The sequence below is a fragment of the Lactuca saligna genome, chromosome 1 (assembly GCF_052625555.1).
Source record: "Lactuca saligna cultivar CGN05327 chromosome 1, ASM5262555v1, whole genome shotgun sequence".
NCBI lineage: Eukaryota > Viridiplantae > Streptophyta > Magnoliopsida > Asterales > Asteraceae > Lactuca > Lactuca saligna.
Genome location: NC_136417.1, coordinates 48,951,959 through 48,979,358, shown reverse-complemented (window position 1 = coordinate 48,979,358; position 27,400 = coordinate 48,951,959). Strand labels below are relative to the sequence as shown.

At 36.1% G+C, this 27,400-nt stretch overlaps 4 protein-coding genes and 1 pseudogene across 4 annotated transcripts; 3 read left to right on the top strand and 2 right to left on the bottom strand.

Annotated features, from left to right (window-relative positions):
* Nucleotides 1–418: 418 nt before the first annotated feature.
* LOC145006091 (uncharacterized) lies at nucleotides 419–1,054 on the bottom strand. Its single transcript, XM_078965188.1, has 3 exons — nucleotides 650–1,054; nucleotides 532–546; nucleotides 419–445 (listed from the first exon to the last, which is right to left on the bottom strand). The coding sequence occupies exons 1-3, from the start codon at nucleotides 1,052–1,054 to the stop codon at nucleotides 419–421; spliced, it is 447 nt and encodes a 148-aa protein (XP_078821314.1).
* A 2,167-nt stretch (nucleotides 1,055–3,221) lies between these two features.
* LOC144998037 (uncharacterized) lies at nucleotides 3,222–4,360 on the top strand. The gene is made up of 2 exons (XM_078957875.1): nucleotides 3,222–3,864; nucleotides 3,945–4,360. The coding sequence occupies exons 1-2, from the start codon at nucleotides 3,261–3,263 to the stop codon at nucleotides 4,322–4,324; spliced, it is 984 nt and encodes a 327-aa protein (XP_078814001.1). The 5' UTR covers nucleotides 3,222–3,260; the 3' UTR covers nucleotides 4,325–4,360.
* A 552-nt stretch (nucleotides 4,361–4,912) lies between these two features.
* On the top strand, nucleotides 4,913–5,607 carry LOC145035747 (small ribosomal subunit protein eS17-like). Its single transcript, XM_078984251.1, has one exon. It carries the CDS (start codon nucleotides 5,017–5,019, stop codon nucleotides 5,464–5,466), a length of 450 nt encoding a protein of 149 aa, XP_078840377.1. The 5' UTR covers nucleotides 4,913–5,016; the 3' UTR covers nucleotides 5,467–5,607.
* A 4,915-nt stretch (nucleotides 5,608–10,522) lies between these two features.
* LOC145006074 (uncharacterized) lies at nucleotides 10,523–11,074 on the bottom strand. The gene has a single exon (XM_078965171.1). It carries the CDS (start codon nucleotides 11,072–11,074, stop codon nucleotides 10,523–10,525), a length of 552 nt encoding a protein of 183 aa, XP_078821297.1.
* A 2,240-nt stretch (nucleotides 11,075–13,314) lies between these two features.
* LOC145006064 (receptor-like protein 6) lies at nucleotides 13,315–17,278 on the top strand (annotated as a pseudogene).
* Nucleotides 17,279–27,400: the final 10,122 nt, after the last annotated feature.

Sequence of the window (27,400 nt, the reverse complement as noted above, 5' to 3'; positions counted from 1 at the left end):
AGGTAATGTCTTAAAAAATCAGATTCAGATCGTTTGTCTGCATCTTAATTTTTACCTCTTAAAACTATATTTGCCTCTTATTTTTTCAGATGTTGAACAGTGTCTGAAAATAAAAAAAGAAGCCGCGTCCCTTATTTGCCCTAATACCCATTCGCCAGTTTTCTCCCGTTTATTTTTCCTTCGCATATGCTCCCCGCTGTTCTCTCCACCAGATCCGACGTCGCCTTCAATTGAAAGTCTACCGGTCGACGCCTCTCCCTGGAACGCCGCCGCCGCCACCACTGATAGTCCACCCGCCGGTCGACGCCTCTCCCTGGAACGCCGTCGCATATTCAGGTATTTTCTTCCTCTCGCACATTTGTTTTTCTTCTTTCTTCCTTCTTCTGAAAATCATATTCCCTCCCGAACGAAATCAAAATCAACAACATTTTATGTTTATATGTTCCTGATTTGTTAAAAACCGAAATTAGTTCATTATTATTGTTAAAAAATAGAAATTAGTTCCTGAAACGCCCTTGTAACAAATAATACCTGAAAGATTAATACCTGAAATAACAAAAAGATTAATACCTGAAACGCCCTTTTGATCTCAAAAAATAGAAATTAGTTCCTGAAACGCCCTTGTAACAAATAACAAAAAGATTAATACCTGAAACGCCCTTTTGATCTCAGAAACCAACATTTTGAGCTGATTTACCAACTGATACACCATTTCTCTTCGATTCAACACAAGACAAACTGTCAAAAATCTAGCAAGAAATCTCAATTGTTTATTTGCAAGATTAAGATCTTGGAATAATCCATCTTTAAAATACTCTCTTGTTAAAACTGCTTCATAAAAAATATAAGCCTCAGATAAATAACTGGCTTGACTTGTTCTCATATATTGCCCAAAATAAAGTTGACCAATTCTTGATGCAATATCACCAATTTCCCATCTTTTAAGACCAGATTCCACCAGCTTTTGTCGATTCTCTTGTTGGAATTTCCATAGTTTTGTATAAACTTTGAATACTTTATGGAAGTGTGTATCATACCTGATGCAACAACACATTGTTCATGGATTTCAGACTCTAGATTTTTGTTTATTGTAGAATGTTACTTTCATTTCTTCATATTACAACATTGTAGTTTGAGAAATCTACCTAATTATAGAAATTTTATTCAAATAGAATGCTATAATGAGTAGATTTTTCAAAGTTCAATGTCTTCATAATAGAAACAGAAGTACCATGTTGTAATGTAAGAGAAATAAATGAAAGTGGGATGCTAAAATACACATAAACGATGGATCTCAAATAAAGAACATCGCAATTCAAGAACCTACCATGGCCGATTTGTTGCTGCTTTGTTGCTCTCGCACATTTGGTTTTTTTTTTTTTTGCTATTCTTCTATCTTCTTTCTTCAGAAAACTGATTTGTTGATGCTCCTAAACCTTAAGAAAAAAAAAATACAAATCAGCTTATGTATTTGTTCCTGATTTCTTCAAAAAATGAAAAAAAAAAAAACGATTTCTTGTTATATGTTGATGTTATATGCTGATTTGTTAAAAAAACGAAAATTATTGTTAAAAAAATTGATTTCCTGCTGATTTGTTATATGCTTATTTGTTAAAAAAAATTATTGTTAAAAAAAATGATTTCTTTGTTAAAAAAATTATTGTCAATGAACATAATGAATGTTGACATGTTCTATTATTATTATTATGTTTGATTTCCCTGTTATGTTTGTAGTCTTTCCTGTTATGTTTGATTTTTTATATTCAATTGTTTGTGTTCAATGTTTTTATGTTTGATGTTATGTGCATTTGTAGTGCATTATATGTTGATGTTATGTGCATTTGTAATGCATTATATGTTGATGTTATGTGTATTTGTAATGCATAACTTGTTGCTAAAACATGCATTTTTTTGTTGAATTGATCAAAGAAATGGGAGAAAAGAAGGATAGGATTAGTTGGAAGGTAGAAGGTGTAGAGAAAACATTTCTTGAAGCTTGTTTACGTGAAGTTACGATCAATGGACGGGAAGGGAGTAGTTTGAAAGCACTTTCTTGGAGAAATGTAGCCGAAACACTAAAAATTGAACATAACTTTATTGCCGACCAAAAACAAATGAAGAACCGTTATGACTACCTAAAGTCAAAGTTTGGTGCTTTTTTGAAGTTAAAAAACAAAACCGGTAATGTGTACAATTCAACAACCAACACCTTTAATCTTTCCAAAGAAGAATGAGAACTAGAAGCGAAGGTATTTTGTTAATTTATAAAAAATTGATTTTCATGTTTTTAAATAATAAAATATTTTTTTCCAAACAGTCAAACAAACATGTGGATTCTTTGAGACGCACACCATTACCGTATCCCGACCTTTGCACACAGTTGTTTGAAGGCGCGACTGCGACATGCATGCATAGTTGGGGACCAACTTCTACCCTTCCCCGTCCTACTCAAGACTCAAGCCACTATAGTTTGCATGACTTTGATGACATCGATTGCACTCAACAAGAAACTGTAGGTCTCGGTGACGAGTCATCCGCTCAATCAAAAAAACAAAAGACTACAGATACGGCAAAGAGTCAAAATAAAAGTAAAGACAAGGGTAAAGATAAGGGTAAAGATGCATCCAACTCAAGATTGCTTGAAATCGGTGAAGATATTGCCACAGTTGCTAAAATATTTGTGGAAAAGCATTCTTCTTCAAACTTGGATGCGTGTATGGAAAAATTGGAGAAATTAGGATGGGGAATATTTGATCCAAGATACACTACTGCTGTTGCTCTTTTTGGTGAAAGTGCGGATAAGAGGCACGTGTGGTTAACCATTGATCCAGCTATTTGTGAGAATTGGGTCAAGACTGTTGGAGCACATTACGGAATGTTTCGCTAAGTAGATTTTTTAAATGTTTTGATGGTTTTTTTTTTGGATAACTAGATGTTTGGTTTGAACTAGATGGCTTTTTTTTTTGGATTACTTGATGTTTGATTTGAACTAGATGGTTTTTTTTGGATTACTTGACATTAATGACTTGATGTTTTGGATTACATGATGTTTTGGATTACTTGGTGTTTTGGATTATTTGATATTAATGGCTTGATGAATTTTTATATTATATGTTGTTAATATAATTGTTATGTATTTTCAAAATAACAGATTGCTTATGGATTCGGATGAAGAAATTGCATTTTTCATGTTACTATGTTGCTATTGGTTGAATCTAGCATTCAACAGAATTGGAAGGGCAATTGATAATGATTCGGAAATGAGTGGTCATCAACATACACAAGAATTGTTACATGGAACTTCTACACAATGTAAAGACCTGATGCGTCTTTCACGTGAAGCATATGTACTTTTATGCAATCATTTTAGACGAAATAATTGGTTGCAAAGTAGTAGGCATATAAGCGTTGAAGAAAAGATGGCTATGTTCTTAACTACTATAGCACATAATAAACGGTTCAGGATTATCAAACGAAGGTTTCAACACTCTACAGAAACAGTTCATAGATGCTTTCATGAGGTGCTAAATGCAATGATGATTTTTGCAAAAGAAGTTATAGTGCCAACGAATTCTAATGCAACTGTGAATTCCTCAGAGAGGCATCGTAAGCTAAAAGAAATCTTTCCTGGAGCAATAGGTGCGCTAGATGGAACTCTTGTACATGCAGTCGTGCCTGCTGATCAACAAACTCGCTATAGGGGAAGAGGAAAAGGTGAATGCTTTCAAAATGTTTTAGGAATTTGTGATTTTGATATGATGTTCACATTCGTATGGGCCGGTTGGGAGGGTATAACACATGATTCGCGAGTTTTGAAAGAAGTTGCATGTAACCCGACTTCAGGCTTTCCGTTCCCTCCTCCAGGTTTTTAATTCTTTTTAAGATTATTCTAAAATACGATATTAAATTTCTATATATAATACTTCCTTTACTGATATGTACAGATAAATATTACCTTTGCGATGCTGCATACACCAACACTCGTGGATTTATGACTCCTTATCGCAACACGAGGTATTGGTTAGCCGACTATCGACGGCGACGTCCGTTAACTAAGGAAGAAAAATTCAATCATGCACATGCGCAACTCAGAAATGTTATTGAACGTGCTTACGGTGTTTTGAAGGCGAGATTCCCAATTCTAAAGCGAATGGCTCCTTTTCCTTTTTCAGTGCAAAGAGATATAGTCGTTGCTTGTTTTGCAGTCCACAATTTCATAAGGAAATGCGATATTCATGATGAGTTATTTATGGCGTTCGAGGAGAACAATGCTCAACCACAAGGGGGACAAAATGATGTCGAAAACGTACACGATATGGAATGAGGTTCACAAGGAAATGAATACATGGATAATTTACGTGACCAGATTGCGAATCAATTGGGATGAAATTAGATTTGTAGGATTTTATTTGGATTTTAGTATGATATTGTGGATTTAAAAATATTTATGTTTGATTTGGATTTGTGTTTAATTTTGATTTATGCTAAATTTGAATTTTATATGGTGTTTATATATTTTTTAATACATAATTAAGAATTTTTATTAGGTTATTTTCTAAATAAACAGATGAATTTAATTAAAAAAATAAAACAGAAGGGTAAAATGGTCATTTTAATAATTCAGCAGAACAATTCAGAGGTCCCAACCAAACAGCATGTTAAACATTCAGCTCTTAAAATTTCAGACCCTCTTAAAAATTCAGACCTCTTAAAAATTCAGATCTTAAAAATTCAGATCCTGCCAAACAGCCCCTAAAAAAAACTACATTGCCACATTGACAAAAAAAAAATAGCATCCTAACAAAACCGCAAAAAATAATATTTGTCGTCCAATGTGAGCCCAAATTTAGCCCACTAGACCCAAAACTACAGGCATATAATTTATAAAGTGTCGTGCTCAATCCCGAAACCCTAATCTTTCTTCCTTGCGTCAATCTGAGCAAACTCTACTCTGCCCACCGGCCGCCGTCGCATTCTCGTCTGCGCCTCCCTCCCTCCCTCCCTCCCTCCTGAAAAATGGGTCGTGTTCGTACCAAAACCGTCAAGAAATCATCTCGCCTGGTAATCGAGCGTTACTACTCCAAAATGACACTCGATTTCCACACCAACAAGAAAATCCTTGAAGAAGTTGCCATCATCCCATCTAAGCGTCTCCGCAACAAGATCGCCGGATTCTCCACTCACCTGATGAAGCGTATCCAGAAGGGACCCGTCAGAGGCATCTCGCTCAAGCTACAAGAGGAAGAGAGAGAGCGCCGTATGGACTTTGTCCCCGATGAATCCGCCATTAAAACAGATCGCATCGAGGTCGACAAGGAGACTATTGACTTGCTTGCATCTCTTGGAATGAGCGAGCTTCCTGGAATTGTCCTCAAGGAGGACACTCCGTTGGTTTCCGCATCGATACCAGGGGCGTATGGTGGTGGTCGTGGTGGATATGGAGGTGGAGCTGGTAGAAGGTACTGAGTTTTTTAATTTGTAGGTTAATTTTGAGTACTTGATATGAATTACGTTTTGTGATGGTTTTAAGACAAAATCTATGCACTTTGTTATTCAGATATTGCGTTTGGATGTTTTTCTTTAGTCAAATACTATCTTAGTTTTGAATTGTTCTCTACATTAAGCCGTTTTGCTTGTTATCATCATTCATCAGCCAACATGGTGCATTTCATTATAAGTTTCATCAAAGCTGCACTTTGATAATTGTTTTGAGATCATTTTTTTAAAAGTTTGATTGTTTATTCATAGTGTATCACTATCATAAACATTCAATACAACACATTTGGAGTTTTTAAGTAATTTTGAGTTTTGGCCTATGCCTACTTATGAACATATGATAGTGATATAACATGTCAATTATCTATTCAATTAGTTATATAAAATTTCATCCTTTTGATTTTTTTCTGCGAACAGAGAGTTGTTAAGTTCATCACGAAAGCTTTACAAATGAGTTTTTGTGATGGAAAATATTAGAATTTATGTTATATTTTCAACTTGGTTGTTCAGAATGTATTTTTAATGTCTCTCAAAGTGTAGAATGTTAACTGACTTGATAGTTGATATCTAGAAAAAAACTTATTGAACAACAAAAATAGAAAATATTTTTACAAAAGAAGCCCCCTAACCTTATTGTGTAACGAATTAAAATATTGTTTGTTAGAGCAATAAAGCTTTTGTTGCCTGTTTTTATTTAAAAAAATGGAATTTTAGTACATTAAAATATAATATTATTAGTATAACAGTGTATAAGAATTTATATTTATATTTATATTTATGCACGATGTGCCTGATATGTGCTTCGACCAATAACCCGAAAGGAATCCCGACCCTTTATGTCGTTTGTGATTTTGGTATCATGTTATGACTTTTTAAGGTCAAACATATGATGTTCGACATCAAATTGCTTATGAAATCTTCCAAAATTTATAGTAATTTAGATAAAAGTTTATAAATTGGTAATGAATTTTTGAAGTTAGATATGTAGGAGGATTAAAATAAAGATGTAAATTGTAAATTAGGGAGTGTTTAGTGACCTCAAAAGTCAAAAAGGGAATTAAAATTACATCGATTTATTTGGGTCTTATTTATTTCTTTCTTTTCATGCCGATTAGCAAAAGTAATCAATTTGTATTAACAAAAGGCATCATACAACGAGGGTTTCTCTTTTTATGTTTTTGACTACTAGGTGGTTGTTTAGACTTCATCACTAGAATTTTACAAACAATAAATATAATTTGAAGATCTGATAATCATATAACCTGATTTCTTATAAGCAATTTTACAATGAATATAATCTAGTAATCGGATAAAGTATTGATTCTGTAAACACTTTAGTTTCTAAATTCTAAAATTCAGATAAACAATTATATAATAAACATAATGATTGGACTGCTTTAGATTTGAATTTGGCTGAAACAATACATACTATTAAAAAACAATTGGGCACCTTAAAATTGTTGGCCTTGTTCTGATGCCCATCTTGCACATGCTCTAAACCGAACCAGTTCTCTTTACCTAAAGATTGGATGTTTGTGTGAACAAGAATTATTAACCGGATATCGTAGAAAAATATATTCACTATGCTACCAAAATCGATATTACCTTGCTCAATTGGACTCTGTCCTCAAGAGTTACATACCACTTTGCAAGTATTATATAAGCTCCATTTATTTTATCATAAATTTATTTTCCAAACATTTATCATTGTTTTGATTAGTATTGATCAAGTAATAATATTAAAAAAAAAAAAATCAAAATTTAACGGTATGGATGAGCATTATGGGACTATTGTCTCTCAACAACGATGATACTTATAAAATATCACGAACTTCTATCATGATGTCACCAACTCATCAAACAAGCAGAGTATTGACATCATAGTTTGGTCCGATGATTTTAATAGTCTTGTGCGAGAAACAAAAATGGACCCTATTTATTTATTTATTTATTTAAGAAAACTTCTTTAATACAATGATAAGTCAAATAATTGTTATAAAATCATCAATACAAAAATTCTCATTGATCCATCATTAATCTGTTGCTAAGTTTAATTTATTTAAAAAAAATCGGATCTTCATGACACATTTTTTTTGGAACCGGCAAATATATTAATAAGACCACCCTCTAGCAAGTGACTAGAGGAGGGGAAATAACAACGTACAAATAATAAGATTACAGATTACACACAAAGAAACGGAGAACTACACCATACTAACCAATCAATACTCCTATTTCCCCCCTCTTTTTTATCCATAGGTATGTAGTGGATTTGATCATGTCTACACAAATGAGAGCAGGAAGCCGTTTTTTATTGAAAATTATGTTGTTCCTAACTTTCCAAATGTTCCAGAGCATGTCGTAACAGATTCCCATTAGCAACCTTCTTTTTATGGAGCAGTTGGACCATGCTTGAGCGTATGTGATCACCTCATGTACTGTTTTGAGTTCTACGAGAGGAACTCTACACCATTTTAGCACTAGTTGTAAAACCGTGCTCGCGTACTTACACCCCACCAGTGCATGCTCTGCGCATTCCACTACTTCTTCACAGTGATTGCAATTTTTTTTTCCACATCTACCCCTCTGGATAAAAGGCCCAAGGTTGAAGGTGTTTTGCCCATTTTAGCCCTCCAAATGAAACAATTGATTTTAATCGGGATTTCCCTCAGCCATGTAAACTGATCCAGGTTTAGTGTGGGGTTGAGGTCTAGTTTTTTCCGGAGGACGTTTACTATGAATGATCCGTCAACAGTGAGATTACATCTCCATGTTTCACCACATGGACCTGATTGTTTGTGTAGCACTGATTCGGTTGGGATACCTTTATTTTGAAGGTATTTTCCGATGCTTGTGATGTTTTTCCACGCACCTGGTATGTATTTGCTTGCATAACAGTGGTCTGGTTTGTTGTATAAATTATGCATGCTATGTATGGCTTTGGCCCAAAGGGATGTAGGCTCAGATCGAAGTCTCCACTACCACTTCATAACGAGGGAGCAATTTAGAGATTTTATGGTACCAATACCAAGCCCGCCAATTTCTTTGGATGCAGTGACTTTGTCCCAGGATACCCAGTGTATGCTTCTTTTTTCATCTGTGCTACCCCATAAAAACTTCCTACGAATACGTTCTAACGTCTCAATCACCCCCTCGAGAGCCACAAATATCGAGAGATAATAAGTAGGTAAGTTACCCAGAACCGACTGAACAAGCGTTAGTCTACCACCAAACGACAAAGTTTTGGATTTCCATATGGACAATTTTTTTGTGAAATCTCTCGATCACCGGTTTCCAATTTTTAATTAATTTAATGTTCGCCCCGACCGGAACACCAAGGTAAGTGAATGGAAGAGAGGATGGTTTGCAACCAAGAGTTGTGGCCCATCTTGAGACTTCATGCATATCAGCGCCAATACCAAAGACCTTTGATTTATCAAAGTTTACCTTGAGACCGGAGGAGGCATGAAAGCAATGTAGGACCCTGGCAAGGTTTTTTATGTTTCTTTTGGACCATTCTCCGACAAACAGTGCGTCGTCTGCGTATAGTAAGTGGGAGATCGTTGGTCCACCGTTTGGTAGTGCTAAACCCTGGAAGACTCCGGTTTGACATGCAGCCCGCATGGCTGCACTTAATCCCTCCATAGCTATGATAAAGAGGAACGGTGATAGCGGATCCCCCTGCCTCACCCCTTTTGAGATTGGGAATTCCTTAGTCGGGCTCCCGTTAACCAAGACAGATGATTTGGCAGATTCAAGATAGCCCTTAATCCATGCCCTCCATTTGTCTCCAAATCCCATGATTTTTAGGTTTGAGTCGAGGAATCCCCAATTTATGGAATCAAATGCTTTATCGAAGTCAACTTTGAAAAGCAAGACCTTATTTTTTGACTTTTTTGCCCAGGCACATAGTTCATTTACTATCAACGGCCCATCAAGAATATTCCTACCTTCGACATATGCAGATTGAACTTCATCTATGCACTTCCCCATAACCTTCTTTATTCTTTGTGCGAGGATCTTAGCAATGATCTTGTATAATGATCCTATTAGGTTCATGGGTCTAAAATCACTTAACATAATGGGGTCTTTGATTTTGGGGATCAGGGATATGAATGAAGAGTTACACGATTTGTCCAGTTTCCCATACTGCTCAAAATGTTTGACCACAGCCGCAATGTCACCCAGCAGTACACCCCAGTATTTTTTTTTATGAATTTGAATGTGTATCCGTCGGGTCCAGGGGCTTTCTCGTTTCCGCAAGCCCACACTGCCTCCTTAATTTCCTCCAGTGAGATTGGCGCTTCTAGCATCTTGCAATCAGCTGGGGTGATCTTATTAAATTGGTTGTTGCTTAGTTTCGGTCTGGAAGGCCATTTTTCTTTAAACTTATTGGCAAAAAAATTGAAGGCCTCCAGTTTTATCATCGTCGAGTCAGTGCACCATGACTCGTTGATCATGAGTCCATCAATCCCGTTTTTCGAATTATTATTGTTAACGTGGCCATGAAAGAATCGAGTGTTTTCATCCCCGTCTACAACCCATTTGACCCAGGACTTTTGCTTTATGTCTAACGCTCTGAGTTTTTTGAGTTCTGCGATTTTTTTGAAACTATCCCTTCGCCTCGTCGCTTCTTCTATGTTGAGTGCCCTGGATTCAACTTCCTGATCCAAATGTTCTATTTCCTTTTTGAGTTTAATTAAAGTATCCTCTTCTATGGGGTGTTCTGTTGCTCTCCATTTTTTTAAGGCTTCTTTGACGTCTCTTAGTTTTGCCGCCATGTACTGGTCCGGGGTACCGAACCCAATGAAATTATTCCAGCTGGTTATGAAAGTCTTCTCAAAACCCTCTCACAGTAACCAGGAATTGAAGAGCCTGAATGGTGGGGGGCCGAAGTCCGGTTTGGTGGTGGAGAGTAGTATGGGACAGTGGTCGGAGAGTTCTCGTGGTAACGCGGTGACAGAGGTTTTGGGAGCGATATCAAGAAAGCTTGGGCTGATTAGGAAGCGATCAAGTTTGCTCAATTTTATGTCATCATTCCTAAAATTTTAAGATCTGTGAAACCCACCTCTTGTATGAACTTGTTGAAGTCTCTGGCTGTACGATAACAGAAAATTGAATTAAATCTCTCATGAGGTCTCCTTACTACATTAAAGTCTCCCATCATGATCCACACCCCATCGATAGCTTGTATGATCCCTTTTAATTCTTCCCATAATAATGCCTTTTCACGTAGAGTTTGTGGTCCATAAATATTAGCAATAATTATTGGTCTTGAAATGCCTTCCCAAGTGCCAATATTGATAAGATAATTGCGAGAGGATATAACATCAGCAGAAGTGAACATCTTATTATCCCACAGACTTAGTAAACCTCCAGACCTTCCGTAGGAGCTAGTGCGACTAACACCAAAATTAGTAGAGCCCCAACAAGCCCTTGCATCAATAATCTTAGCGTTTAGGAGTTGTGTTTCTTGGATTGCAATAAATGATAACCTATGCTTTCTTTTAAGTCGTCTGATCCATGCCACCTTATGCTCTCCCCCAATACCATTAATATTCAGAGAAAGGAAATTCATTGGGGAACATTGTGCTCACCTGATACTCCAAGAATTTCAGCTAGGATACAATTATTAGGTTCAATCTCGAACCCAATTAGGGAACCCACTGCAGCTGTCGCTTCAATTTCTGTTGATTCCACCACTAGGTCGGTTAATTCATGGTTCTGTACATCGATGTTTTGGCCGGCACTGGGTTGAGGGATCTGAGTTGGTTCATCTGTGGTGGTGGTGGATACGATGATGGGGGGAGGTCGACTTCTTTCAGTGGCTTGAAACAGGGTGGTTCTTGGGATCGAATTTGTGAGTTCGCTAGGGGGAGAGCGCTGTAAGCAACGTTTCTTTAAAGAAGAGCGGACATGACCATTATCAAAACTATGTTGACCAACTGAAGGAGGAGTATAGTTAAAAGAGGGAAAAGGGCCAAAGCACCCAGATTGGGCTAATGAAGTTGGGAAGTTAACAATTTTCATTGGGCCCAAACTCTGAAGATCCGAGGGTATTGGGTCCGTCTGATTATCTAGGGCGGCAACCCGATCCGTCTTACCGTTATCTTTTGAATTGTCTTGGAAATTGAGTGTCGCTTCATAGACCCCTTTCTCGAGAACCGGTCTTTCTTCACCGGACTCATTGGTTTTCGTCGCCGATGTTGTTCTCTGGTGATGTTCCGTGTCATCTCCGACCACTGTGCATGACATTGTTGGGTCATCACCGCCTTCATTAGTCTTTTCTGCGGTATGGTATGTTGGAGAGTTAGGGTTCCCATCCTGAATGATTTCCCCCTCCTCCATGTCATTGATCCAAGTTGCAGATACACCTTCATCTTCTTCAATGGAGTTCCAATTATTTGACTCACTTACCATAGACTCGTTTTCAGTTTTATCATCCAACACCTGATCTTCATATGGATGTTCTTCGTTGTCAAACTTGAACGGGAACCATGGTTCATCTTCGTATTCAACGATTCCAACGTGAAAAGATCGGCCATCAGCTTCCACCTGAATCTCCTCATTGAATTTTGTTAATTTGTCTGTGAGAATGGCTAACTTCACCACAAAGAGGTCAACTCGACTAGTGATATGGTCTATTGGCACCACTATTTTTCCGAACTTCCCCACAATAGCAGAGAAGTTGGAGTTATTCCATAGTCGGATGGGGAGTCCAACTATCCTGATCCATATTATCCGTTTGGATTTTGTGACTGCAGTGGATCCCATCTTCATCCATTTGAATGTATCTTTCCAGTTCCCCTCATTTTCTTGGAATTCTCTTGCAGCAACTGTGGAATCAAAGCTGATTAGAGCAAGCATCCCACCGAGGTATTTGATTGAAGGGCGGTGTTCACTGTGGACGGAGATGAGAGTTGGCATATGACCAAGGAGTTCCAGGGATTTAGCTTCGCCAATGAGGGTGGATTTAGTGAGCCATCGGTCCATGCCGTCGTCGGTGTGCAAGCAGATCGGAGCAGATGTTTGGTGAATGTTATTATTGGGCTGCCTTGATTTGGAGTGACCAGTGACCTGAGCATATGTTCTATGGTCGGTAAATCCACCTCAATGGATACCGGTATTTTTTCCCAGGGGCTCGACATTTCTTGGGTTCTGGTTTATTTTCCCAGAAGGTAATGGAAGTGTTTTCCGGCCATGCCTTGCAACGTTAATCTCAACTTTATTGTTTCTGCATGTAGCACCGTTCAGTTGCAATTCCAAAGCTTTGACGTCGGATACGCCGATGAATCGTATGAAACCGTAGTTTTTCCCGTTCTTCCCTGTGTTCCTCCCGAAATAAATATCTGATAATCTTCCCGAGAAAAGATTTTCCTGAATTCTGATTTAGTTGCGTCATTTGGTATGTTGGTGACGAAGAATGTGGTTTCTGCTGTCGTGTTACGCCGCCTCACTTCCATCCATCCGTCTTCCATATTTGCTATTACCATTTCAATAGACACATATCATGTGACTGCACTCCGCACACATGCCTAGGGCCGACCATGATTGGCATGGCATGGTTTAATGCGACTCAGCCAAAACGTTTGAGAGTCCAAATGTATTTATACAAATTTTTAATATATATAGGAATCAACTATTCAGGAGAATTTAAGCGATTATAAATTTTAAAATGGTAGTAAGAAAGAGAACATTAGGTCTCTTAGTGGCATGATGTTATTTTTATCTCGTATACTTAAATATATGTTTAGATGAGACATAGCCATGTATATTGATTTCTTTGATACGAGGCCATTTTTTTTGTCTGCCTACAAAATGGAACTTAGATATGGGAGGCTGAACATGGTATTCACCGGAACTGATAGATGTCATACACCAAGAGAAAGAACTATATTAGAAGAAGAATGAATCTTCATGCTCATGTGTCTTCTATAATAAGGTTTAGATTTGAGGATGTGACTAGCAATTCCAATTTCATTTCTCACTATAATTGGATGGACTACAAGATGACATAAACCAGACTGAATTATTATTAAAAATAACTTAATGAAAGAAAAATAAGCGATAGTGCCTACAATTCCGTCTACAAAGTTTCTTTACTCAATTTTATGAATAGTATTATCTAACTTGCCAACTAAGAAAATTGACCAACCGGGTGTTACAAAAAATAGATATTGGTCGATAGAAATAAGCTAATTGATGATGATAATAATAAAAATCTAGCCCTCTAGTAATGTATTCATGTGCAAATTACCAATAATAACAAAGAGAAAACAACATTAAAACAGAACACAACATCATCAATAAGATCCAAGAATAGCATGCAATACCCACTAAAAATCTTTTTTCACTCGTATTTACTATATTTTTTAAATTTCGAAGTCTTTTTTTCATTGGCTCTATTAGTGATTTTTTTCAAAAATACATTTTATTGATTCCCCTTTACCCTTACCCACATGCCATAGTCATGGTGACATCCCATATTTTATTTAAACGACATTTGATGAAATGTTAAAAAGGGGTCGACCTTCATCCCCTATTTTTCCGCTTTTCACAAATTAACTTATGATTTATTTTTCAATCATGCCATCACATTATAGTTAGAAAAAACAAAATAAAATACCAACTAATCAAGGTAAGAGCAATATATACTAAATTATTTAAAAACCCTACAACTCTACAAGAATAACCAATTGTTCTTTAACATTCCAAGCTGTCAAATTTAAGAAGAAGAAAAAAAAAATACTAAAACAGATACTTCAATAATTGAATAATACTTTACAAATAAACTAATAATCTTTTTTCATTGTATTTATTCTATTTTTTAAAATCTCAGAGGTCTTCTTTCTTTGGCTATATTAGTTGATTTTCAGCTATACCTATTATTGGTTCCCCTTCACTCTTACCGACAACCATGTCGACAACTTATCTAGTTATGCTTGAATGTTAAACTAACTCATGGAGTCATGGTCTATATAATATTATAATATAATTATGAACTTCGTATGTCTAGAGACCATTAGCAAATTAATAAACCTTTTTCTCAGCCTTGTTTCAGTTTAAACAAACCATAATTCATCAACATGATGCTGCTTGTGGTGCTTATGGCTCTCAAGTGTTCCATTCTTGGAACACTAGTTTTGATTGTTGTTCATGGGAGGGGGTGGCATGCAGCCATGACCATGATCAGTACTATGTTCATGTGATCGGCATTGACCTGAGCGAGAGGTCTCTTTGTGGGCGTATCAACTCCAGCAGCACCCTCTTCAACCTTGTTCATCTTCAGAGACTCAACCTTTCTGGGAACAACTTTGGTGATTCTCAAATCCCATCTGAGATTGCTCGTCTAAAGCAATTAAGAAGCCTCGATCTCTCTGATTCTGGGTTTAGTGGCCAAATCCCGAATGGAATCTCGCAGTTGATTCAGTTGTCTTCTTTAGACCTGTCAAGGAATTCACTAAAGCTTCACAATCCTAGCCTGAAGAAGCTAGTGCAAAACTTAACAGGACTTGAAGAACTCCATCTCTCGGGGGTCGACATCAGTTCTTCTGTACCTCATTTCTTAGCCAACTTTTCTTCTCTGAGATCAATCAAGCTAAGAGAGTGTTCCCTTAAAGATAAATTCCCCGCAGCCATATTTGAGCTACCAAAGTTGCAAGTTCTTAATTTGGCAAACAATACTGACCTCACAGGATCACAACAGCTTACTTGAAAAGGTGATACTACCTCTCACACGTTTCTTTGGGATTATACCAGAATCCATAAGCCACCTCAAGCAGTTAAAAATCTTGTCCCTTAGTGAATGCTCTTTCTCGGGGCGTATTCCAGGTTCACTCTCTAACTTGTCACAACTCACTTTCTTGGGTCTTGGTGAAAATCACTTCACAGGTTCAGTTCCTTCATTTGGAAGTCTTTTGAAACTCGATGTTTTGGAACTTACTGGTAATAAATTTGAGAAAGGACGCTTTCCCAATTGGCTTGGAAGGCTGACTACACTTCGTGAACTCTATCTAACTGATATGAACGTAAAAGGTGAAATCCCTCTTTTTCTTGCCAACCTAACTAAACTAAGTGTAATAGGAATGAAAAATAATTCTCTTATTCGTCGTATACCATCCTGGTTGTTCAACCTCACCCAACTAACAAGTTTGAATCTTGATACGAATCAAATGGAAGGACCAATTCCAAACACATTTTCAATCTTCAAAAATCTTGAGTATCTTAACCTTGGTGGAAACAATTTCAATGGTAGGGTAGAACTCGACATGTTCCTAGGACTCAACAAACTCCAAACACTCTGGTTAGGTCATAATAAAATATCATTAGTAGCCACCAACAACTATACCATTACCACTTTACCAGAATTGGATACGTTAGGACTTTCTGCATGCAATTTGAAGGAATTTCCTTCCTTCTTGCGCTTCCAAAATAAACTGCATGGCTTACTTCTTAACGACAACAAGATTGATGGTCGGGTACCCGTGTGGATCTGGAACAACAGCCGGGAAACGTTAGAGTTTTTTGACCTTTCACACAACTCCATCACCGGACAACTACCAATTCCACCACAAACCACAGTTCTTTATGATATATCACATAATAACCTGACAGGAGAAATACCATCATCAATATGTGGCTTGAAATCTCTTCGAATGTTAGATTTGTCTTCTAACAACATGAGCGGAACACTTCCTTCGTGTTTGGGTAGCTTAAGCAATTCGTTAATGTTTTTTAATCTAAGACGAAATAACTTCCACGGGAAAATGATGAATGCTTGTACGCCTGGAAGCCTGTTGCAGACCTTGATTTGAGCTTTACAGGTCAGCTGCCAAGATCATTGACAAATTGTACCAATTTAGAGGTTCTCTCTCTTGGAGATAACTCTTTTCATGACGTCTTTCCTTCTTGGATGGGAACTCTTGCCAAGATTCAAGTTCTGGTTTTGCGATCAAACAAACTTTATGGTCCAATTCAAGGTTCCTCACACTTCCCTAAGTTGCGGATCATAGACCTCTCTAACAACAATTTTAGTGGTCAGTTGCACCAAAACTACTTTCAAACTTGGAGTGCCATGAGCTCCAACAATCTTGGTGTATCCTCTGTTATGAGATCTGAGATATCCACTAAAACGACATATTCAAATTTTCCATACACGGCGACGTTAATACACAAAGGTGTCAGAACAGAGTACGAACATATTTTAACAATAGATATGTCCATTGATCTCTCCTGTAACAATTTTGAAGGAGAAATCCCAGCATCACTCCAAGCTCTTCAAGGGCTTCAAGCACTAAATCTTTCCAACAATCATTTTACTGGACGTGTCTTGCCATCTCTGGGGAACCTAAAGAATCTTGAAGCTTTGGATCTCTCTCGAAATGAGCTATCTGGGGAAATTCCTCAACGATTGGTGCAACTAGGCTTCCTTGAAATTTTCAACGTGTCATTCAACCGTCTTGAGGGGCGCATACCCAAAGGAAAACAGTTTGGTACATTTGATAACAACTCCTACATAGGGAATCACCGATTGTGTGGACAACCATTATCCAAGGAATGTCAAGGTCATTTAAAGGTGTATGGACTTCCACCAACAAGCAATGTGTCTGAGTCTCTCCTCCCGAGTGAAGCAATTGATTGGATCATCGTATTCTGTGGAGTTGGAAGTGGGTTGGTTGTTGGGATTGTTATCGGAAACTTTCTACATGCAAAATATAGTGATCGGTTCACAAAGAAGAATGAGAGATGGGTAAGTCCACTTCGTAACACGAGGAGAAACTAAGGTACAAAGATACTATATTTTTTAAACTGATATTTTTAAATCAAAGGAATTATAACAAGATCTTTTTGAGATTAACTGTCGTACATCTCAACTTTGTATTATCAACTATTACTTGTTTTTTTTTGTCATTTATCAAAAACTTCAATTGAATTATATGTCAAGTCAAATATGCATTTTAGCAAAGAAAGTCTTATTAAAATATTTAACTTAAAAAAAATTAAAGAATAAATCATGAACTTAACTTCACACGTATCTTAGGAGGTGGCACGGCTTAAAGTTCAAAGGGTACCGAGAAGTTGTAGAAGACCTTCAAGGGATTTCAGTTTGCTTTACCATGTAGTATGTGTATATTATGTTTGAGATTGTGTTTGTTTCATTTAGATTTCTTTAAGTAGATTGTAAGATTTTTGATGTATCATTTAGTAACAGTTCCATTGTTTAATCTTACAGTTTATAGAGGTATGATCATAAATTCTTATGTAAGGTCTTGGTAAGTTGTCACAACCTTAGAGTTGGGGTTGTGATAGTATGAAAGTCATGTATATTATATATTTTCAAATAAAATAAGTGAATGTCATTGTTAATATAAAGTGTAATAATTCTTTTAACAATAAATCAATGTTATTACTCGAACTATTTCAATTGATTTCAATCGAATTAAGAATCTTTTCAAACTTCTTGCTAGAAATTCAGCTGAGATGTTTTATCCATTTTCTTTAATGATTTCAAACGCGTCATGTTCTTGAGTTTTAAAATTAAGGAAAAGAAAAGTTATATATAATATACTCATGTTGTAAGAAAAGGAAAGGAAAAATAATTTTTTTATTTTTTATATTTTTACTCATCATTGGAGTTAACGTATAAAAAAATCTTATGTTTTTGACATTTTGGTTGTTGAAAAACTAGGTGTGAGACCCGTATATTATACGAGTTGATTTAAAAAATAATTAAACTTAAAGTATAAAAAGGAAATATTTTTCAATGTATAACTTTAAAATAATTAAAAAAAAACGTATTTATTACAATTTAATATCATATATATGATATTTAATACTTTACATATATAAGTATATAACTTTAATTAAAAATTAAAACAAACCAAAAATTAACAATTGAATAATATTTATTTCAAAATTAACACAAAAGAACAAGTATCAAAACTTATGAGATATTGACAAGTGACAAAAAAAACTTCAATTTATTAAAGAGGATAAAAAATGATTCGCCTTAATTACATTTACAAGTTATAAAAACTATTAAATATTAAATAACATTCGTTACTTTGTGCTCTGTGATTTGACTTGATTCTTTTTTTTTTCTTTCCTCTTACCATGTGTTCAAGTGCAGATATTTTCCGTAACTTACCGTGTTTTTAATCACTACAATCATAACCAATTCTATATGAATTAAAAAATGAACAATTACTGAATTGAGATAACAAATATTTAAAACATCAATGAATCCATCCAATAAACTAATATGAAATTTGGTTGTAGAATCATGAAGTATAGGTAAAACGATGATAACAAAAGTACAAAACAGAAGAAACCCTCTAGGCATTTCATCGAATACCTGGTGGGCGGTAGACAGAACTTCATCAAGAACGATGAGCATCTTATAGTCTTATCAGTAACTCCACTTCCACCGTCTCTACTCTTTTGCGAATTTCAATCCATAAGGATGCTCAATCGGAGCCTCATACTCTATATACTAATCCTATTCTTCTGCCGTTAATCCTTCATGAGAGGAGAGCTGGTGGTAGGGTTGCAGTTATGCTCCGTAAGCAAATTGTGGCTGTGTGGAACAAAGAAGATGGTGACGAGTCGAATAGGATAAAGAGATATGGAGGTGTTGATTTATATGAAAGCTTTGTAAAACAAGTAGCATGAGTTGGATATGTGAAAGCTTTGTAAAACTTATGTAAAAATGTTTTAGTGAAAAAATATTCAAGAATATAAAAACGAAGTTGTAAAAATATAAGAGAACATATGAAGATAAAGTTTGTAAAAAATTTGGCAGATTCTGATTTTTGGTCAAACTAGATAAAAGAACCGAATTGTAATAAAAATAAAACTTTGGTAAAAGTTATAAATAAGCACAAGTTGGACTAGATTTGGGTTGGTTATTTGGGACAGATTGGTTGGATCCGGTGGTTGTCAAATAAAAAGGAATACCGTACCAAAAAACTCTTACAACGTGCTCCAAAGATAGTTTTGGTTTATAATGAGACAAAACTACACAAATGGTCTCTGTTTTTTTGCTGAAAATTGACACTATGGTCCAAAAAGTTTTGGACAAGCACCACAGGTCCAAAGTTTTCATTTTCTTGCGAGTTTGGTCCAATTTACTTTAACATTTTTTTAATGACGATTTTACCCTTCTTTTTTGTTTTTTTTATAATTATTTATTTATTTAAATATTTTGATAATTAAAAGAAAATAACTCTCTCTCTCTCTCTCTCTCTCTCTCTCTCTCTCTCTCTCTCTCGATCAAGGGTTCCAGACTTCCAAGATTCACTCTTCCCTCTCTTGTTTCTTGGAAACTCGGATGATGTTCTTCAAACTTCATACATTCCCAAACACCAAAATTTGAGTTAAACCCATCGATTTCTATCAAGCAAAAAGAAATACCAACCTAAAGTTATTGATTTAAACCCATTGATTTCTATCAAGAAAAACAAAGAAACACCCATGGATCCCCTGTAAGACATTAACCCCAAAAATCATTTCCGTTCATAAATTTCTGTCAAGAATCGATCCCAAACACGTGCTTAACCCTATCAATTTTTATCAAAAAAACGAAGAAGAAGTAAACGACCTGTGAGCATTCGACCAACCCACGAGTCTCCCCACCTGCACCGATGTTTCATCGCTCCTTCCCTTCTCCCCCTCGTGATCCTCAGTTGGAGTAGAAACAAGCAACCAAGAGATGCTTTAGTAGCCCTCACTGAACCCACCAAGTTCGACGACAACTTGCTTGTTCTTATTCCCTTCTTCGATTCACTAAAACAACGAGGGTGTTTCCCCTTACTCATCCATAACCCAACAACTCCGAAATCACAGCCACTCGTTGCTTCTTCCCACTTGCGTCACTTTGCTCTCGTCGACCCGGAGACTTCTCCCTCCTTACGATCTGCAATCACTGATACCTTCTGTGGTCCTTTTTCCAGGCCTACGACGAGCAAGGAACCAAGGATCGAACCCCCTAAAATTGAAGTTGGTGTTCAATTTCTCCTCTCCTTGCAATGACGCTTCCGTTCCTTCTACTGCCTTGTGTTCATACATGTTTATCCATTGCCCGATCATACATTGAACACGGGAATGCCATTAAAAGCTCTAATTTCATTTTAGATTGTAAAAGTAGAAAACATTTAGTCGGAGATAGAGGTAGTGGACGGTAGTAGCAGCGGACTGTGGTGGTGAAAAACGGTGGTGGTGATGGATAGTGGTCCAACAATGGCGGTGGGGAAGATGTTCTTGAGTTTATGACGTGTTCGAGTTCATTACCGGTGGTGGTAATCAATTTTCAGAAAAAATTTAGATGAGAGAGAGAGAGAGAGAGAATTATTTTCTTTTTTTAATTTTATTTTAATTAAGAAAATATTTAAATAAATAAATAAACTAAAAAAACAAAAAAGAAGGGTAAAATTGTCATTACAAAAATTATTAAAGTAAATTGGATCAAACTCGCAAAAAATTAAAACTTTGGACTTGTGGTGTTAGTCCAAAACTTTTTGGACCAAAGTGACAATTTTCAACATACCACAGGGACCATTTGTGCAGTTTTGTCTGATAATTTTATCCTAGCTCGCCGAGCGGCATACCGGGAAAGAATTCATTGCACCCCTAGGCACAAGTCATCCTCGTACCAGGCTTGGATAGAAATTATTGAACAGATGACTCACAAAGCGTAGTTTGTTGCTGAACATATCACTAGATAACAATGCACTGAAAAATCTTCTAAATTTTCACTTTATAAATACCCATATTGTGGTGTTCGTCCTCACTTTCTTCAAAATTTTCTAATCCTCATCAACACACAATAAAAACTCAAACCAGATATAACTTTACCAATCCAACTCATAAATAAATAGACAAAGCAAAACGAAATAGCTACTAATTCACAACTTTCAATAAGAAATATGCATCATCAGAGATGTCTACACACATACACATGTACCAATTCCTATATATGATTATTATTCAATAAGAACTCAAGAAAGCTTAGATACCTGTAAGCTTGCCCTTTGGATAATATGCTATGATAAACATTATATTATGGTACATTTACTAAGAGAGGGATGATGAAGCAGATAAAGAGTGACAAAGAGCAAGTTAACCATTATAACGATGAAGGGCATGATAGAGGAGAGAGGATCCTCTTCCCGTTATTAATTAGAAAAAAAGGAAGCCGGGGAGGGAGTCGACATATCAGTATAAAAATGGTGCATCATAAATTTAATAATTTATTGACATCAACACATAATGTTGGAAAATATAGGAGTTTCATGAAAAAAAAAAATAATCCATGACTTTTTTAAGGTAAAATGTTGGAAAACAATGTCTTTTTTGTAATTCGCCTTAAACATAACACGAAAAAGACTTTTTCTTATATTTTAGATAAGGTTTTTTTTTTTATTGATAAATTGCAAAATCTGCACGTTACACTGTTAGATCACTCTTAGAGTAACAAGTTAAAATGACTTGAGTTTTAGTACACGTAGAAAGAGGTCACATTGATCCACCAATGCTTAAACCGTATAAATACATGTTTTTTTTGGAAGAAATTTATTCGATGGAGTGCATATGCTACTCCACAACTCTAAGAAAAACCGATGAACCATTCAATACGTTCATTTGTGAAATTTTAATACTATTTATAAAGAAAACAGATGCATGCTATCAAAGAAATTGGCGTGATGTTTACATCCACATTCCATGTAGTCTATTGTAGTAAAGACTTTGAAGTCTTCCACTAGCACTTATCTATATTTGAATTAATATTTTTAGGCTGTTTTACAGTTTCCATTATGGATTTTGACCCCAAAAAGGACGTTTCTATTTTTAATGCCTATAATAAAGTTTTGTGGTGCTTGACATCCCTCAAGTGCTCTTTTACAGTTTCCATTATGGATTTTGACCCCAAGAAGTATTCAAACTCTGCTAAATTGATTTGAATTGTTTATTATTATTTTTTTTTAGAGAAAGAGAGATGGTAATTCTGAGAAGCAATGTTTCTCCATCTGCAACAATCATGGAAGACCTCCTCATATGGAGTAATTCCAGAAAAGGAATCATACACAAAACCCTGCAAACGAGCACTTCACACACCATGGAAAGCACATTAATCATCTTCACATATTAACTTAAAATATTTTCAATCTTGCAATCAAACCATATGACCAACAGATTAAAAAACGAATTAATTAATTACGGAAAAAGTAATACAAACTAAAATTTCCAAAACCACTACTAATTAAAAATACTTTTTTATTGTATCTAGTATTTCTTTTTTCTTTCATTGGCCCTATTACTTGATTTTTAAACTTATTCATGGTCTATATATAATGAGAATTGGATGCCCATAGACAATTATAAAACAAAACACCATTTTCATGGCTCCAAACATGAATCACTTAAAGTTCTTGGAAATCATCTCCTTTGTATATGTGTTGGTGACAGTGAAGAATGTGACCGGATCATCAGTAAGCCATGCACAAGAGCAGTTCAATCTATATGCAGTTGTGTTATGGACTATTAATGATTATCCTGCTCTAGGTACATTAAGTGGTTGTATTTATAGCGGATTTCAAGGTTGTGTTGTGTGTGGTGAACAAACACATTGCATTAGACTCCCTGAATCGATTAAGCAAAGTTATGCTGGTCATAGACGATTTCTACCGCATGATCACCCGTTCAGAAGACAAAAAATGCATTCAATAGACAACAAGAGTTCTCATCCTCTCCAGAACCTATGAATGGGGAGGAAATATATAACAGGTTCAAATTTATAATTAATAAATGGGGAAAGGTGTCTAAGGGCAAGGAGGTAGAAATCCAACAATCTAAAACTGGAAGAGGTGGGAATATTAATAAAAAAAAAAGAGAAAATCAAACGAAGTGGGTACTTCAGATGTGGGCCAGCAAAATAATACATACTTGAAGAAATTTAATATATGGTATAGACAGCTAAGGTATTGGCGCGACAATTTGATTTCATATTGTATAGATTTTATGCATGTCGAAAAGAATGTGGACGAGAGTTTAATTGGAACTGTGTTGAATGTTCCCGGGAAGACGAAAGATGCTTATAAAGCTCGATTGGATTTGGTTCATTATGGTTTAAAACCAGAGCTGCATCCTAAGATAGAAGGGAACAACACAACATTTCCTGCAGCAGGTTGTACATTGACAAAAGAGGAGAAAGACAAATTTTGTGAGACTTTATACATCTTAAGGGTTCCTCAAGGGTATTGTTCTAATTTTTCTAGTTTGGTGAGTTTGAAGGATAGGAAGTTGCTTGGACTAAATCACATGACTATCACATGCTCATGCAACAATTTTTTCCCATAGCAATTCGATATATTATGCATCCACCCACCAGATGTAACATCCGGATTCCCAGATATATTATTTTATTCTTTTATTTTTCGACTTTGTGGAGGGACTCGCCGAGTAGGGTCGCAGATTCTCATCCGGGTTCATGACTGGACTCGGCGAGTCCACGCTATTTAATGAAACCCTAATTTCCAGGGTTTGGGACCTATTTAAAGGCCCTTAGGGTCGTCATTTACGGCTACCAAACCCTAGAGAGAAACCCTAAAAGAGCTAGAGCGATTGTGAGAGGAAAAGAGCCATTTCTTGATCTTTGTGGTTGATTCTTGCAAGAAGGAGGTGTTTCCAGATTAGAGGAGGCCAAGGAGGTGGTGCATATGTGGATTTCGAGCTAAAGACTTCATCTTTGAGGTACTATATCGCCCCTTTATCTGTTTTGTTGGAGGAATCCATAGATGTAGAGTTTTCATGTCCTTTAATGGAAGAAATTGTGAGAATATGGCCCCTATTCGCTTTGAGACTTCGGATCTGGTCCCATAGTGGTCTAAAGAGCTTATCTCAGCTTGCTTTATGTTGAGCTATAAAGGTGTTGAGCTTAGGATGTTATTTTGGGGGCTAAATCACCAAGTGAAACCTTCTAGACGTCCCATGAGTGTCAAGATTCGAGCTTTAGATGTTTATCAGACTTGGGAAGGTCAGATCTACGGATCAAAGGAACAGATCTGACCTCAGGAGGTCAATTGAGTTTGTGCATGGCATGAACTCGCCGAGTCCATGGGCAGACTCGGCGAGTAGGGCTAGGGTTTCCAGTAAATCATTCAGTGAGTAGACTTGTCGAGTTGGGGGAATAACTTAGTGAGTTAGAGAGGGATTAGAGGATTGGGGTTCAAGGCGGAACTCGCCGAGTTGATCTTAAGACTCGGCGAGTTGAGTCGGGGTGGCCCCGCGATTCATGCCAGGTGTGACTCGTCGAGCAAGGGGATGGACTCGACATGCCAAGCGAGACTAGAGAGTTAGTGGACACGTGTAGACTCGCCGAGTCGCCCAAGTGCACTCGACGAGTCAAGTCAAAGTTGACCGTTGACTTTGTGGACTTTTAGGGATTGGTCAACAATAGGATCTTTGAGTCAAGAGAGGGGTAAAATGGTCTTTTACCTATCTGAGGATGAGGGTTGGGTCTAGTCTCGAGAGTTATAGTTATGAGCGTATCTTATTTTATGTGATTAGGCGGAGGCTAGACTATATTGCTACCGAGTCAGGGATTTACCGAGACATCTAAGGTGAGTCTTCTCAATATACTTTACCTTGAGTGGTAATTAGAGTTATGTGACAGAGTTATTGTATGCTACTTATGTGTTGTGTTGCACTGCATTATTTCTATGTAATTTATGCCATGTGTATATCAGAGTATATCAGAGATAGAACCGGAAGGTTCATAGAGCTAGGACCAGAGGGTCCACAGAGTTAGGGCCTAAGGGCCCACAGAGTTATAGCCTCGAGTGGCTAGTATGTGTTATGTATTGTATTTTGGGGAACTCACTAAGCTTTATGCTTATAGTGTTATGTGTTATGTGTTTCAGGTACCAGTGATGATCGCGGGAAGGCGCCGACATGATTCGTACACACTCGTGGGATTTTATGTATTTTGATCTTGGGAAATATTTTATGAAACGAAGATATGATACAATGAGATTTTGTTAATAAATGTGTTTGGAAAATGTGTTTTAAAATGTGAAAAATTGTCTTAAATTTTACGATGTTACACCAGAGTTGCTATTACAAGGTTTTGTTTCTTTTTCAAAACAATATGTAGCAAAGAAATCAAACTGGATGAGCTCGATAAGTTGCAAGAGGAGTTATGTTAACCTTATGCCTTCTTGAGAAACACTTTCCACCATCATTTTTTGATGTGATGATTCATTTAACCATTCATCTAACTAGGGAAGTAAAATTATGCGGTCCAATATTCTTTAGATGGATGTACCCATTCGAAAGGTTTATGAAGGTTATTAACGGGCACGTGCGAAACAAAAATAGACCAGAAGGATGCATTGCGGAAGAGAATGTTGCAGAAGAGACGATTGAGTTTTTTAGTGAATTCCTCAAAAAGATGGATATTGTTGGTATGCCACCTGACAATCATAACACATGTGGAATTCAGAAAGATGTAGATAGTAGTTCTATTACGGACGATACTCCTCTATCAACTGCTAAATCGGTAGAAGTCTCTGCAGAACTATTCAGCAAAGCATATTTCTTTGTATTGCAAAATACAAATGAAGTACTCTGGTATATCAAGTAAGTTTTTTTACATGTATGTTTTTTTGTTATAATATTAACATAAATGTATTGACAGATGATACATGTAATTTTTGCAACATCAACACCCTACTAAACGAAAGGCACAGCTAGAGCAAGAGCACAGTAATACATTTGGTCATTGGTTACGAAAGGAGGTATATTGTTTTCATATATGTTGTGTTCTTTGTTATGTATTTCTTTATATCTTAAATTCATAATCTAATTACTATTCAGGTAGAGAGAGAGTTGGGGTCTGTAGAGAAAGTATAACAGAGACAATGAGATGGATTTCTCATGGACCCAATGAGAACATTATTAAATACGATGCATATGCTATTAATGAATATACTTTTCGTACAAAAGCTCGTGAAGATAAAGTTTACCAAAACAGTGGGCTTAGTGTTGTTGCAATTGACACACACATCAGTAAAAAAAGTTGTAACATATGCCAAAAACACATATTATTGTGTTTTACAAGAGATATGGGGTACTAGATTATCATTTTAAACAAATTCCAATTTTCACGTGACTGGGTTGACAATAGAATTGGGGTAAAAAAAAAAAGATAAATTGGGGTACACACTAGTTGAACTAAAAAAATTAGGCCATAAAGGTGATCCCTTCATATTAGCCTCCCAAGCACAACAATTATTTTACGTGACATACCTGCTTGATCAAAAAATGTCTATTGTCTTCATGACATCGGAAATTTATTTTGAATGTGATCTGTTCGCAAAAAAATTTGAGATTTTTTATTTATTGTTATATTATGAATAAGAGAATGAATCCTACTACTTCTATTTTCCCGGTATACATATTAGTTCTTTTGTACTTAAGATACTTGATTTGATGTGGACATGACTTATCAAGTAAGATATATATATATATATATATATATATATATATATATATATATATATATATATATATTTATTAATGTAGAAAGAACAACTTAATAGAGAAACAAGTCTTAACTCGCCTTAACTCGCCTATTAAGCCGTAGGTAGGTTAGAAGTATTCCTTTTCCCTTGTATTGTATGCACACTTATCTGCAAGAATTTGCAGCCATTGTTGAACCTGATTGTTTGAGAGGAAAATAATTCATTTTAATAATAATTTGAATAAACTACATTTTTCGGTCTTCAAGCATGACGTCACTTAAGTAAATTAACATGCAAAAGAAATACATTTGGTTCCAAACTTTAGACATATATTTTTGTTGATCTTCAAAAAAGAAGTGTCACCTTTTGTGAATATTTCTTAGCAC